The sequence below is a fragment of the Magnolia sinica genome, chromosome 9, assembly GCF_029962835.1.
Source record: "Magnolia sinica isolate HGM2019 chromosome 9, MsV1, whole genome shotgun sequence".
NCBI lineage: Eukaryota > Viridiplantae > Streptophyta > Magnoliopsida > Magnoliales > Magnoliaceae > Magnolia > Magnolia sinica.
In genome coordinates this window covers 89,562,792-89,578,650 of record NC_080581.1, presented here as the reverse complement: position 1 = coordinate 89,578,650, position 15,859 = coordinate 89,562,792, and the positions used below count along the sequence as shown (strand labels likewise).

General features: G+C 40.4%; 1 protein-coding gene across 1 annotated transcript; it reads left to right on the top strand.

Moving 5' to 3' along the window:
* Window positions 1–7,987: 7,987 nt before the first annotated feature.
* On the top strand, window positions 7,988–15,247 carry LOC131256026 (plant cysteine oxidase 3-like). The gene is made up of 2 exons (XM_058257023.1): window positions 7,988–8,123; window positions 13,636–15,247. Exon 2 carries the CDS (start codon window positions 13,707–13,709, stop codon window positions 15,036–15,038), a length of 1,332 nt encoding a protein of 443 aa, XP_058113006.1. The 5' UTR covers window positions 7,988–8,123; window positions 13,636–13,706; the 3' UTR covers window positions 15,039–15,247.
* The last annotated feature ends 612 nt before the right edge of the window (window positions 15,248–15,859 follow it).

Below are 15,859 nucleotides of genomic sequence, written 5' to 3'. Positions count from 1 at the left end.
CAATAATGATTTTCATCTTTAAACAATTTGTAGGGCCCACCGTAATGTCTATTTTACATCCAATCTATTCATAAGGTCACAAACACCTTAATGAAGAGTAAAAAGAAATTTCATATTGATCCAAAACTTCTATGACCCCAAAAAGGGTTTCAATGGTAGATGTTCAATCCTCTACTGGTTTTTGCAGTGTGGTCCACTTGATAGTTAGATCTATCTTATTTTTCATCTCAAGCCTTAAGACAAGCTCTCGAAATGGATGTACGATCTGGATATAACACATACCTCATGATAAGACCCACAGAACTCTCTCCCATAGCTACTCCCCTATATAAAATGTATTCGGTCCCTAACACAGACCTCATGTTTGCCCCGCTCAATTTCATATTTGTCCCGCTGAATTTCATGTTTGCCCCACTGAATTTCTAGTTTGCCCCACTCAATTTCTAGTTTGCCCCGCTCAATTTCATGTTTGCCCGGCTGAATTTCTAGTTTACCCCACTGAATTTCGTGTTTGCCCCGCGCAATTTCATGTTTGCCCCGCTCAATTTCTCGTTGGCCCCGCTCAATTTTATGTTTGCCCCGCTCAATTTCATGTTTGCCCCACTCAATTTCTAGTTTGCCCTGCTGATTTTCGACCATCGACTTGATGAAAATTTGAAAAATAACCAGGTTGGTTGGCTGGCTAAAGTACCTTCTTCTACCCCAAAATCATATGGGTACGTCAAGTAACTAATTTTGGTTTAGAAGATATTCTTATTAAATGAATAAAGAAAGAAATGAAAAAAAAAAAGAGAGAAATTTTTTTATATGCTTATATATACATATTTATATAAATATGTATTAGAGAAAATCGTAGGTAGATTAAAGTTCTCCATGTAAAAAAATAAAAATTGCATAGACTAGTTATGGCTATGGTTATAATCCATAGCTATAGGTAAAAATACCTTCGCTATATATCGGAGAGTACTCTTCGATATATATTGAAAATTGCAGGATTTTTGAGGCAAACTCGCTGTACAATTATGGACCTTTTTCAATAATATCGAAAGACCTTTGATATATCGAAGTACATATCGAAATACCTTCCATATATATTGAAGGACATATTGAAAAAAGCAGGGGCTATGGCTATGGCTACGGTTATAATCCGTAGCAATAGAGAAACCCAGCATTCCATAGTCACTTTTCTTTTGTGGGTCCCATCATGGGGTCTATGTTATATCCAAACCGTCCATCTATTTGGCGAGCTCATATTAAGGCTTGAAACAAAAAATAAGATAGATCTAACTATCAAGTAGACTACTCTGGAAAAGGCAATGGGGAATTGAACTGTCTACCATTGAAAACCTTTTAGGGGTTATAGAAGTTTTGGATCATTATGAAATTTGTTTTTCTCTTCATCCAGGTCTTTGTGACCCTATGAATGAACTTAGACGGGAGGATTTCTCACAAACATCGTAGTGTTCCCCCAAAAAGTTTTATGCTCCCAAAAAGTTTCTAATGGCTGACGCTTATTCAACACTGTTTCCTGTAACGTGGTACACTTGAGTCTTGGATATACCTAATTTTCGGTCTCAGACCATAAATGATGTGGAAAAATATATGGACGGCATGGATGAAAAGCATACATCATGGTGGGGGCCACCGACCACCGACCATCCGCCATTGGCTGGTGGCAGGGGAGTACCCAATCCGTTTCCGTGGAAAGAGGGGTATTTTCGTCCTCAAATTCGCTGTCCGTACGAGCAGGTGTAAGTTCCCAAACGAAGTATGTATTGCTTCATTAAACCTGCTGGATAAAAGGTGGGGTCCACAGTCCCAAATTTCCCCCAACCCAAATCCTGTAAAATTGTACGAGATCATATTTAAATGAGATTGCAGCATCATGGTAATGGCCGTTTATAAAAGTCACAGTGATAAGACAAGTTAAAAAAATTAAATTAATACAGGCAAGGGTTGGTGGCCTCGTCGCGATGGGTGAGACCCGGATCCTCCTAGGTGGGTCGGACCTGACTAAGGGGCTCAGGGTAACGTATGTGCCTTAAATCCACACCATCCAATCATTTTGAAAGCTAATTCTAGGACATGATATAAAAAACAATGGTGACTAAAGTTTTAAATGCACCACACAGAAGGAAACAGTTGTGATTGAATCGCCACCATTAAAAATTTCATAGATTCCATCGGAATATTTATTTGCCATCCAAACTGTTGATAATTTCACAAACACATAAATGAAGAGATAACACAAATATCATCTTGATCCAAAGATTTTGTGGCCTACAGTAAGTTTTTAATGATCAATCGCCACTTTTTTCGGTATTATGGCCCATCTGAGATTTGGAACCGCTTCATTTTTCGGATCATGGCCTAAAATGAGCTTTCAATACGGATGGTTGGTGTGGATGTTGTCACATACATCAATGTGGCCCTAAAGCCAGGGGTCCCACCCTGGCTCTCATCTAATCTGCTCCCGGATGGATTCCAGAGAATTATTTTTTTTTCCCCTTCCTTTATTTATATCTATTGCCCTCTCTTTCTCTCTCTTATCTTTTCTTCATTTTCCTATTCCATTTTTCCTTCTTTCCGAATACTCGAAACCAACTCTTCTCCTTGGGTTGTTTGCCGGCCGGACTTTCAGTATTTCGTCTTTGGATTTGAAGTCTTTTGGCCCTTATAGAAGGTAAAACGTTTTATTCTTTCTTCTTCTTCTTCTTCTTCTTTTGGATTTTCCCCCTCTTTTCTTGATATATGGCTGCCCCTTATGAAGAAAGGTCCCACATGGCGGTATGAGGCCCACCTTTAAGTTTATTTGCCATCCAACCATTGATAAAGTCAACCAGACTTAGATGGAGGAATGGAGGAAAAATACAAAGATGAACATGATCCAAAACTTTTGTGGCCCATAAAAAGATTCGGATGGTCATTCACCTTTGTTCCCAATGGTATAATCCATTTGAGTTTTGAATTTGCTTGAATTTTGGGATCACATATTAAGATAAGCTGAAAAATAAATTTTGGGATTACATATATTACGAGGGCAGATTAGATCCGGGGACACAGATGTCTCTATACTCGGTGTTGTGCAGCGTACAAAGAGATGGTCGTGGCAGATCCATTAAGTCCTTCTGTTTTAAAGACCATAATAGTACATGATCCTAAAAATCAGGCAAATCCAAAAATCTGGTGGGCCATAACAACAAAACGGTGAGCAGCAACGGCCACCATTGAAACCTTTTTGAAGCTGACCATCATGTTTATATGTCATCCAAACCTACCGTATGAGCAAATAACATTCTGATACAAACTTCTGTATGAGAGGATGATATTTCTTCCTAAAATTTAGGTGTCGCGTCAATACAGGTGATCTACTGCACCAGGCAATTTGAGTCCCCTGGTAATCTACCTATGCCCTATGATGAAAGGTTTTGGATCAATCAGCCGAGTAGGACTCATCTACTTCTTTACGCGGGGCTAAAATAAAAAACAATGCTTAGGCTGCAGACCGTAATGAATGGGGCAGTTTGAATGGTCGGTGGATCCTTAATTGTGGGGCTCATGGATTATATTACTTTCATCCACACCGTCCAACCATTTTGAAAGATCATTTTATGGCATGATTTCAAAAATGAACCAAATCCAAATCTTAGGTGGACCATATCAGAGGAAATGGTAGTGATTGAATCCCCACCATTAAAAACTTTATGGAGCCACTGGAATGTTTATTTGTCATCCAACTTGTTGATAAGGTCACAAGGACGAGGATGAAGAGACCATACAAGTAAAACTTTTGTGGCTCACAAAAAGTTTTTAATGGTAGTTACCAATGTTTCCTGTATTATGGTCCATGAGAGATTTGGGTCTACTTCATTTTTTGGATCATGCCCTAAAATGAATTTTCAAAACAAATAAACAGCATTGATATAAGTCACATACATCACGATGGGCCTCACAGCCAGGAATCTCACCTAGATCCTTGGAGCGGACCCCAAAATAAAATGGGTGTGGTTGGTGGCCTTTCTTAATCAAATGAATAGTCTAATGTCAAGTTGGTGTTTTCAAATCAGAGTCAGTCAACAAATGTAATATCTGTCCACGCCTACTCACCCGTTTTGAAAATTCACAATTCGACCACGATCGAGGGTTTATCTTGATCCAACTAACCACGAAGGTACACCACAATGACCAGGGTATGGGTGACGTTAACTTCCTCATTCAACCGCCAGGCAGTCGAACACAATTTGACAAGATGGTCGAGGCTCACAATTGTGCGACCGATGTACTAAAAAGACTATTCTGGGTTGAGGAGACCCTCCTCAATCAAGGACGCAAGGCCGATACATAGCCCCAAGAAGGGTTGAAGGAAGCAGCCAACATCGATCGCAAAGGACTTGTCACTCCTTGATCGCTACTCCCGGGGCAGATCATCAAATCAAAGGACGATTAAACCTCCGTCAACTCAGGTAGGAGGTTGGAAATGGGTTATGCATCCTAAATTCCTAGTTGTGCTAGAAGCAATGACTTGAACTCAGAAACGTCATTGGCAAATAAGTAAATCGATCATCGAGAAAGAGTCGGCAATGGTCATGGGCGTACCTCGACTGAAAGTGGGGCAATCACGACCATTCTGGAGAATCCCTCTGTCAGAAGAACAATTGGTCGTTAACATGGTCAAAGCAGCTTGCGGTATATGATCAGGATATGGACATTCTCGCCCAACCTAGTGGGTTGGCTGGTCTGAAGGATAAGGACAACTATGATAATCTATCTAATTATCTCAGTGATGAATGTTTCTTAGAAGATGAGTGGCACATCTCCAGCTGTTGTATATAACGGCTCGTCTTGAAGGTTTCCTAGTCACCAAGATTCTGGTTGATAATGAGATTGCCGTCAATTTTACTACTAAGAATGATATTAAAATTGGGGAAGATAGTAGCCGACTTGACCCCGTCAGAGGTCACTGTTAGTATTTTCGCTAGTCACATTACAAATACACATAGGGTTCTGCCAGTCGACTTAATTGTCGGGACTAAAATAGTGTTAGCCCAATTTTTTGTAGTCGATACCTCATTCAGCTATAATGCTCTATTTGGTAAACACTGGATTCATTCATTTGCATGTATTTCATCATCCTTACACCAATTTATAATCTTCTAGAACCAGAATAAAGTTAAATTAGTTTTGGTCGATAATAAATCATTCTTGGCCACTTAGAATGCAAATGAAGCCTATCACTATAGCAAAGAGGTAGGGCCAATTCAGTTCACTGGAAGGAATAAGAAATAGCCGACTGATAAAAATAATTGTAAAAAAGAATTCAAATAGCATTGTGTAAGATATCACGAAAGTAATCCATTTGGTCGATAACCTGTTGAGGTGCATTATTCCCTTTCAGTCGGTTTCGTATTGTACCATCGAAGAAATCTCATAATTGGAACGTCGAAAGATAAATAGAGCGGGGCCAATTTCATGCCAGAATAAGAAGCCTTGAAGATAGCATGAAGGACGTTGACAACGACTATCTCGTGAATATGGCCGATGTAGATATCTTAATCAAGGAAGAAGATATGGAACTTAGGGAAGCCTTGATAAGCTGAAAGATTTCCAGGCCCAAGTTCAAGATCCCTTAGTAAAACCTAGGGACTATGCAAGACCCAAATCCTACATTTATCAGTGGGCTACTCAAGTCCCAAGATAAGTTGAAACCCTTTTGGGAATTGAACGTTCACCAGTGAAACCCTTTTGGGGTCACATAAGTTTTGGATGGATGTATATTTGTTTTTACTCTTCACTCAGTTTTGTTTGACATTATAAACATATTGAATGGAAAATAAACACTATGATGGTTCCTATAAATATTTTAAAGGTGAGAATCATTATCTTTACTACTATTTTGGTGTGGTCCACTTAAGCTTTAATTGGACATAAATAATTGTTGGTATCATACTCTAAAATGATCTCACAAAATGGATGAATGGTGTTCATATAATAAATACATCATTTAGAATCCCATGTAACTTTGATCTCCTTTGGACCATTCCTACAACTAGGAGCTCGAGGAGCTACAACCCTAGTCTTTGAGCAACACATACTCACACCAGCCATGTCCCTGGTGTACAGCACATCAGTCAATCTACTTCTCCAGCAACCTAGCTGGTATGGGTAGGTGTCACGAGAAGATGAGCGTTGAGTCTCCTTGATCTCCGGGGTTGTACAGATGGTTCAAAGGAGATCATAGTAATTAGGCCCACAATGATGTATTTGTCATATTTACATTGTTCATCCATTTGGCAGATCATTTTATATCTTGATTCCAAAATTAAGTAATTTATAAGGTTAAAGTGAACCACACCACAAATAACAGTGGGACAATGATTCGCACTGTTAAAACATTGGTAGGGTGACCGAAACATTTGTTTCCCATCCAATCTGTTAATAAGGTCACACAGACCTGGATGCAGAGAAAAAATAAATATCATTTTGATTCAAAATTTATATGACCCCAAAAGGGTTTTAATTGCAGGCGTTCAATCCTCCTTTGCTTTTTTATAGTGTGGTCCACTTGATTTTTGGATCTATCTTATTTTCTGGCTCAAGCATTGCGACGAGCTCACCAAGTAGACAGACGGTTTGGATATAACTCATACCTCATGATGGGACCCACAGAAGTTGGTGATGTCAACACACCAGCCAATTCGCTTTCATACTTACCTATGGAGCTGATTAGGTGAGACCCCGGATCCACTGAGGTGTGTGGGATCTTGAACTATAGAGCCCGTTGTGATTTATGTGAATACATCCATGTGGTCCAGCAATATTAAAAGCTCATTTTAGGGCATGTTCAAAAACAAAATCAGATCCAATTCTCAAGGGACCATAATATAGAAAACAGTGGTAATTAATCATTAAAAACTTCCCATGAAGGCATAAAAGTTTTGATCAAGTTGATATTTGTGTAGTTTATTCATCCATATCTTTGTTACCTTATCAACAACTTGAATTGCAAATAAACATTCCCTTGACCCCTTGAAGCTTTTAATAAATAGGATTCAATCACTACTATTTCCTGTGGTATGGTCCACAAAAGATTTGGATCTGCTTTATTTTTGGAATGATGCCCTACAATTAGCTTTGAATATGGTTACACAGTATGAATTGAAGGCATATACATCACTGTGAGCTCCACATTTAGGGGTACCACTCATCCTAGTGGATCCCGGATCTCACCTAATCGGCTGACTGAGCCCACCCAAATCCTATAAAATTGTCCCAGATCATATTTAAATGACATGGCACCGTCATGGTAATGGTCATTTAGAAAAGTCACGGTAATAAGACAAGTTCGAAAATTTAAATAAATACAGGCATGAAATGACATTTGACGATGGGGCAAGGCTTAGTGGAGTCGTCGCGATAGGTGAGACCCGGACCCTCTTAGGTGGGTCGGACCTGAATATGGGGCTCAGGGTAATGTATGTGTCTTAAATCCACACCATCCAATCATTTTGAAAGATAATTCTGATTCATGATCCAAAAAATGAAGCTTACTAAAATTTTAAATGGACCACACCTGAGGAAGCAGTCATGATTGAATCCCCACAAACATCATAGATTCCACCGGAATGTTTATTTGCCATCAACCTGTTGATAAGGTCTCAAACACATAAGTGAAGAGACAACACAAATAACATCCTAATCCAAAGATTCTGTGGCTCACAAGAAGTTTTTAATCATCAATCGCCACTGTTTTCCGTACTATGGCCCATCTGGGATTTGGAACTGCTTCATTTTTAGGTTCATGCCCTAAAACGGGCTTTCAATACGGGTGGATGGCGTGGATGTAGTCACATACATCACAGTGGGCCCACAATCAGGGGTCTCACAAATTTGGTGGATCCGGGGTCTCACCTAATCTGCTTGCGTATGGATTCTAAAGATTTTGTTTCGTTCCTTTATTTATATCTATTACCCTCTCTTTCTCTATGGAATCTTTCCTTCGTTTTCGTCTTCCATTTCTCCCTTCTTTCCGAATACTCGAAACCCACCCTTCTCCTTGGGTTGTTTGCCGGCCGGACTTCCAGTATTTCCTCTTTGGATTTGAAGTCTTTTGCCCCTCAGAGAAGGTAAGACGTTTTTCTCTTTCTTTAATGTTCATCAAACCTCTGACTGGGCATCAATTGACCGTTAATTGCCGTGCTAACCTAACCTAGACCATATGTGGGACGCTTTGATGATTTTCCGAAATCCACAATCGTTCATCTATTTTTCCAGATCATTTTATTGCATAGGCATAAAAATGAGGCAGATCCACGATCATAGTGGGCCCAGATAGCTCTAGGATTTTTCAACGGTGGGATTTCCATCCCATTCTTTCCTGTTGTGTGGCCCACTGGAGTGTAGTATCAGCCTCACTTCAAGGCCCTTGGCCAAAAAATGATATGGAAAAACAGATGGACAGAGTGGATTTATCACAAACATTCTGTGGGCACAAGAATGTTTCTACTGCCTGCGTTCAATTTTCCACTGTTTCATGCTTGTTTCGGACCCTTGAGCTTTACATTGGCTTCTTTTTTAGGCCCATGCCCTAATAAGGTTGGAAAATGGACGGACGGAGTGGATTTGTCACAAACGTCTTGGTGGGTCCCACCTACGGTCGAGCAACCCTCGCCCTCTGTAATAAAATATCCACCGAACCTCTTGCTTACGTTGGTTGCCATTGCCACTTAACTCTAACAGTACATGGAACCCACCTTAATTTTTTTAAGAAATCCACCCGGTCCATTTATTTTTCCAACTCATTTTATTGAATGGACCCAGAAAAAAATAGGCAGCTCTGAGGCTCAAAATGGATCCCACGATACCCCAATATGTTTCAATAGTGGGTGCTCAATCGCAATGTTTCCTTTCGTGTACCCGCTTGAGCTTTGAATCTGCTTGATTTTTAATCCCAATCCCTAAAATGATCTGGGAAAACAGATGGACGGAGTGGATTTAACATAAATATCGTGCAGCCCGACGAATATTTCAATGGTGGGCGTTCAATTCCTACACTTTCCTGATCGCTTGGCCAACTTGAGCTCTGTATCGGCTCCATTTTTCACCCCATTCCGTATGGACGGGGTGGATTTGTTATTTTTGCGCCATGTCTTGAAATTATGTGAAACACCGGCTGAACTTGCATTCCCCTGCGATCTACCGTAGTGGCAGTGGAGAAAGCAAAAGGCACCTCATTTATGGATCCACCTCAAATATGCCCAGTTTTCCCTCTCATGTGGCCCACTTGAGTCTTGGATCCACCTCATTTTTGTTCTCTTGTTCTAAAATTTGCTAGCCAAACGGATGAACGGGGTAGATTTCCCACAAACATGGAAGTAGCTCCACCAGCGTCCTTGCGCAAGAACTTTTGGCAGGAAATCCGCGTCCTATGCCGATGGTAACTGATTAGGTGCGGCCCGGCCTCACGCAACACGATGCATTTCTGACCATGGAATCACCTTGACGTATTTGTATATCCACACCGTCCATCCATGTTACCCCAAAATCATATATGATACTTCAAGTAACTCATTCCGTTTGAAAGATATGTCTGTTTTAAAATTTTCACGGTCTTGATGACTTCCACCTCCAGTCGGGCCTTCTCTGGTCCATCTTAGACACGAAAGTATCCGTGACCCGCTATACATCAGTTTTTTATCTGCTGAATTTTAGAATCCTATCCTATTTATCTTATAAAACACATGGATAAAGTGGATTTGTCATGTACATGTCCATGGACCGTACACAGCCTCTAGCAAATAGAGATATCTCCGTGGACCCACACAAACCCAAGCCAAGAGAGATCTGCGCCCGGGGCTAGGTAGTCCGCTCCTCAATTTTACCCGAGCGGATAATGTGGGTGTTACCCTAACCTTGGGGCCCACATTGATAATTTTTGTACATCGACACCGTTCATCTGTTTTTCAAGCGCAATTTAGGATGAGATCCAAAAAAAATTATGTACATCAAAATCCCAAGGTTTTTGTAATGTTTATTTGCAATCTAACTTGATCTGGATGAAGGGAAAATATAAAGATTAACTTGATCCAAAAGTTTTGTCTCCTAGAAAAAGTTTTTAATGATTATTCATTACTACATCTAATAGTACAGTCCACTTAAGATTTGGATCTTCTCAAGGGTCGGGATCACGTCCTACGATGAGCTGGAAAAACCGATGGACTATATATATATATATATATATATATATATATATATATATATATATATATATATATATATATATATCAAGATGGGCCGCACATCCATTTTGGGTACGGGTAAATGCTAATTGGCTCCCAATTTTAGGACATCCGTTTTGGATGCAGTCTGACTGGTGACCCCTCACCAGCCCACTGTCTAATGTCAAAGCTCATGGTGGCTCACCAGGACGGCATATATACGTGTTTTATCTATGTTGTTCATCTATTTTGATAACTCATTTTAGGGCATGATGAATGTGCCTTGTCCATGGTGTTCATCTATTTTGTTAACTTATTTTAGGGCATGTTCCTTAACATGAGGTAGATCTAAATGTCAGATGGATCACACCATAAGGAAAGGAAACAGTAGTGATTGAACTCTGATGGGTAAAAACTTCCTAGGCCATATTGTGAGGTTTATTTGGCTTCCAACTTAATGATTAGGTCACATAACCTTGGATGAAGGGAAATGAAAATTTGAGCTTGATCCAAAAGTTTTGGGGCTGCTAGGCAGATTTCAATAATAAGAATTCAATTCCCACTTTTTCCTATGGTGCGGTCCACTTGAGCTTTTGATCTGCATCATTTTTGGGTTCATACACTAACCTGAGCAGGAAAAAAGGATGGACCGCATGGATAAAACATGCACATCATGGCAAGGCCCAAAGAACTTTGAGCTTTGACAACAACTATTTGGCTGTCATTGGGGTCACCGATCGTTTTGGTGAGATAAGGACCCGCTGGGACCCACCGTGGTGCAAGGACTTTGTGGAACCCATTACAGCACATTGTGTAAGTACTCTTGTGAGACCCATAGCGGTGTATGCATTTTATCAACCCCGGCCATCTGTTTTGCCAATTCAATTTAGGGCATGGTCTAAAAATATCCAAAGCTCAAGTGGACCACACCACAAAGCCGTGGGGCCGGATTGAATACCTACCATACCACTGAAAACCTCCTTTGGTTTGTAGAAGTCTTGGATCAATTTGATATTTGTGTTTCCCTTCATCAAGGTCTTTATGACCTTATGAAGAGGTTGGATGGCAAATCGACATCGTAGTGGACCTAATTATGAATAGGTTGAATGGAAAATAAACATCATGGTGGGCCTTAGAAAGGTTTCAACAATAGGCATCGTTGTCCTCATTGCTTTGTATGAGGTGGTCCACTTGAGGTTTGGAACTTTCTCGTTTTTGGGCTTGTGCCTTAAAATGATTTTACAAAATGGATGAACGATGTGGAAATAACACATATGTCATAGTGTGAGGCTCATAAAAGTTTGCCATCTCAGCAAGTCCGTTGTTATGTGCTCTACTACGCACTTTGCGCCGGAGAAGCAGTAACTAATATGAAAATATGTACATGAACAAAGTCTAATAAGCTCATTGGCATCTCTAATTAAATCAATAAGAGCTAATTTAATCTCTTTTTAAAAATAAAAAATAAAAAATAAAATAAACTTGCTTGGTAAAACCACTTTTTCAAATACGAAAAGCTATTATTTGAAATAAGTACATTTGGCATAACATTTAGATAAGAGCAATTTTTTTTAATTTTTAATTTTATAAGTAGTTGATGTCATTTTTAAATATTATGAAAGCTCCGTTATACCAGCAATTGAGATGGTTGTTTTGGTGGATCTCACCATAAATAGATTGTGCTCCAAATGGCAAAAGACTGGATGGCCACATAAGATCTTCATATATTAAGACATTTGGGCCATCCATTATGTCGGATATTGGATGTGGATCATCCATCATATGGATCCCACCTTTGATGTGGACCGCCCAACGTGTGAGCCAAACTTTCAAAGTGGGTCGTCCATAATGCAAGACCCATCTTGTATGTAGACCATTCATCATTAGGGGCCCACCTTGATGTAGGTCATACATCATATGGGGCCCACCATCAATACTAATTGTCCTTTATGTGAGGCTTCTTCTCAATATCCACTACCCGTCACCCACAAGTGGAGTTTGACATGTTTATAGTGTGAGCCCTACCTTCGAAGCGAATTGTCCATCATATGGGGCTCACTTTAGATGTCTGTCATTCATTGTGTGGGTGCACCTTCTATCGTATCATCCATCATAGGCCTACTTTGGATATGTGTCCTCCATCATGTGAGACCTTGGATGTGGACTGTCCATTAGGTGGGGCCACACTTTGACGCGAGTCATCCATCATGTGAAGGCCATTCTGCCCATTGTGTGGGCCCCCCTTAATGTGGACCATTCATTATGTGGGGCCCTACCTTCAATATGAATTGTTCATCATGTCAGCCCATCATGTGGGTCCCACCTTTAATGTTGACCATCCATCAAATGAGGCCCACTTTTTTTTTTTCAAGAAAAGGCGCTTCATTGATATAAGAAAATAATTACAATCTTTGATTTTGGGGATCCCAAGGAGAAAAAGGACCTGGAGAAGCCTATCATATCGCTAGACAGCAAAATGCCGGTAGAGCGAAAAAATTCTGCGCCGAAATGAGGCCCACTTGATGTAGATGTGGTGTCATGCTGGGCCACACTCTGATGCAGTTCATCCACCATGTGGGGCCAACCTTTGATGTGAATTGTTCATTATGTGGGCCCAGCTTGATGTGGACCATACATCATGTGGGCCCCACATTCAATATGCATCGTTCATGACAAGGGTTCCACTTTTGATGTCCACCATCCATCATGTGGGTCCTACCTAACTTTTAACATACGGAGCTTCTTTCAGCACACCATGATTTATGTGTTAGGTACGTACCATCCGTCAATTTTTACATGTCATTCTAGAGCATAAGGCACATTCAAAGCTTGAAAAGATCATATCATATAAAGCAGCCCGGATTGACTACCGTTGAAACCTTCATCGGTCCGTTATTTGCCATCTAACGTCTTCGTAGGTCATAATGTAACACGGACCTGGATAAAGGGAAAAGACAAATATCAACATGATCAGAGCCTTATGTGTCCTCGATTAGTTTTCAACGACGGGCATGTTTGACCTTATAAACAGGTTAGATGGAAAATAAGCATGCCGAATGGATCTTACAAAGGTTTTAACTTGTTCAATCACCACTGCTTTCAGTTGTGTGGTTCAATTAAGCTTTGGATGTACCTCATTTTTCGTCTCATCTTCTAAAATTATGTGGAAAAAATGACGGACAGTGTAGATTAAAAAAAAGAGTCACGGTGAACCAGAAAGGTTCCACACATTAAAAGTTGTGTTGTATAGCAAGCAATTTATTTGAATGAAGAGAGAAATTCAGCCTATTTTATGAACTGGAGTCATAAGATACGATGTGTACCAACGAGAAGCAACGGCACTGCAATTTCCTGTGCCTTCAACACAACAATCCGCACTCACGAGAAGAAGAAATAACTGAGTGCGCCTTTGCTTTTGTAGGGAGATACTTGTTGAAGGAGGCCTTGTTTTTAACATAGAGGCTTCTGAAGGAAGGGAGAGAGAGAGAGAGAATGGCTGAGAGTGCTGTTCAATCCGCCGTGGAAACTCTGAACTATTTTCTAAGGCAGAAAGATTTTTACCTTTCCCATGTAGATGTGTGGGTTATGTCGCTTCGAAACAAACTCAAAGCCTTACTCAAAGACGTGGATGGGATGCGCGGGTATAATGAAAGTGTTCAGCTAATAGAAGTAGCAAACAACACTAAGAATGTCATCGACTCCTTCATCTTTAAAATTGCACAGCAACGAGGAGAGACGAGTGCTGAATTGATGAGTTACCAATCCACTTTTAATAGTGGCATCAAAGACAAACCAGCCATTGAGGATCTTGGAAAGAAGATCTTCGGCATAAAAAGTAGGCTCCATGAGATCATCTTGCCCATCTTGCCCATCTTGCCCAACAGATCACAGTACGGCATCCACAATATACAGCCACGCGGAGAAGCTTCAACTCCTTCGAATCAAAGCCAGATACAGAAGGTGAAGAGGGCTTCTATTGTTGAGGAAGCCGAAGTGGTCGGACGAAGAACAGAAGTCTTGAGTGGCGAAGTACAACCCCCAGCGCAGGTTCGCATGCCGAAGGGCGGCACTTCTGTTCAGGCTCTCTACGACCTCTGCAAGAAGACGTTTACGACTTCGGGAAATGCAGCTTCCCCACAAGCAATCCGAAAGCTCTGCTCTATTTTGGATACAATTGGTCCCTCCGATGTTGGGCTTAAAGAGGATAATTCACAAGATGACCGAGGACATGGTTTCTTTGGACAGAACCTTTTCAGGAATCACCAGTCAACAAGGGTAGCTCGATGGACTCAACCTATAACATACTTGAACATATATAAATGCGATAGTTTTACAATTGGTATATTCTGCTTACCAACTTCAGCAGTTATTCCACTCCATGACCATCCTGGGATGACAGTCTTGAGCAAAATACTATATGGCTCCATGCACGGGAAAGCATTTGATTGGGTAGAACCTGCCTGCATACAGAGAAGTGGCGAGACGGAGTTTTTCCCTGTGAGATTGGCGAAGCTGCAGGTGGACACTGTTCTGACGGCACCATGTGAAACATCCGTTTTGTACCCCAAGACCGGAGGTAATCTGCATTGCTTCACCGTTATCACGCCTTGCGCTGTGCTTGATGTCCTCGCTCCTCCATATGCTGAAACTGCTGGGAGGCGCTGTACTTACTACCGTGATTATCCATATTCCAGTTTCCAGTCAGAACAGGGAACTGAAACATGTGAAAGGGAAGAGGATCATGCATGGCTTGAGGCGATCGAAGCACCAGATGACCTCTATATACGCCCTGGCAAATATGTGGGTCCAGCTGTTCAGGTTTAGCTCCCCATCACTTTTTTTTTTTTTTTCCGATTGTGCTTGGTAGCAGTTCCAACGTATGTCATTCATGTATCTTATATGTTTGATTCAAGCACAAAATGAGTGTTGAGCACCAGTCTTACAGCTATGTCGCTATTTATGTACATGTCGAAGAGACATGGGGAACTACCGAACTAATCTATTTTACATCGCTGACTCTCTTCCATCCGTCACTTTAAAAAAAAAATGAAAAAAAAATATATATTTAAAAAAAAAGAAAAAAGAAAAAAAGACAAAAAAAGACACTGGTGGGGAGGCTGATTGCAGGAGATATGCGGTGTGTTGTCATTTCGATCACTGGTATGGGAGGAACAGGAAAGACTGCTTTTGCAAGGAAAGTTTATGATAACCTCCGTGTTCGGTAGAGTTTTGATTTTCGTTACCGGGTGTAAGTAATGAAAGAAGTTAGTAGAAAAAATTTGTCTCATACCTAGCAACCAAACCAAATCAAATCAAAATTTTCTTTTAATTACTTTATACTTCTTAGCATTGTTATTATCATTCTCAATTGTTTACATTTCTTAGTGTAATTGATAGTAGTAATTGGTAGCATTAATCAAGTAGTTGTTAACTATAGTTGTAATTTGGGCTTACACTCATCCACTAGATTTAGCTTTGAGTATCAAGCAAGTTCTTCCTTCAGAAAGGCTCTTTACGGTTGTTCTTGGCGAGTGAAAATAAGAATGTCCTTTTTATTTTTATCTATATTGAAAAATCCTTTCTTATTGAAGGCATAGGTGCAATCCATTTTTCATAGGACGAACCCCACCTTTTGATAATCGTCT

What these genes read in the sequence shown, in the direction of transcription:
- LOC131256026 (XM_058257023.1), top strand. Translation starts at nt 13,707, where the DNA reads ATGGCTGAGAGTGCTGTTCAATCCGCCGTGGAAACTCTGAACTATTTT.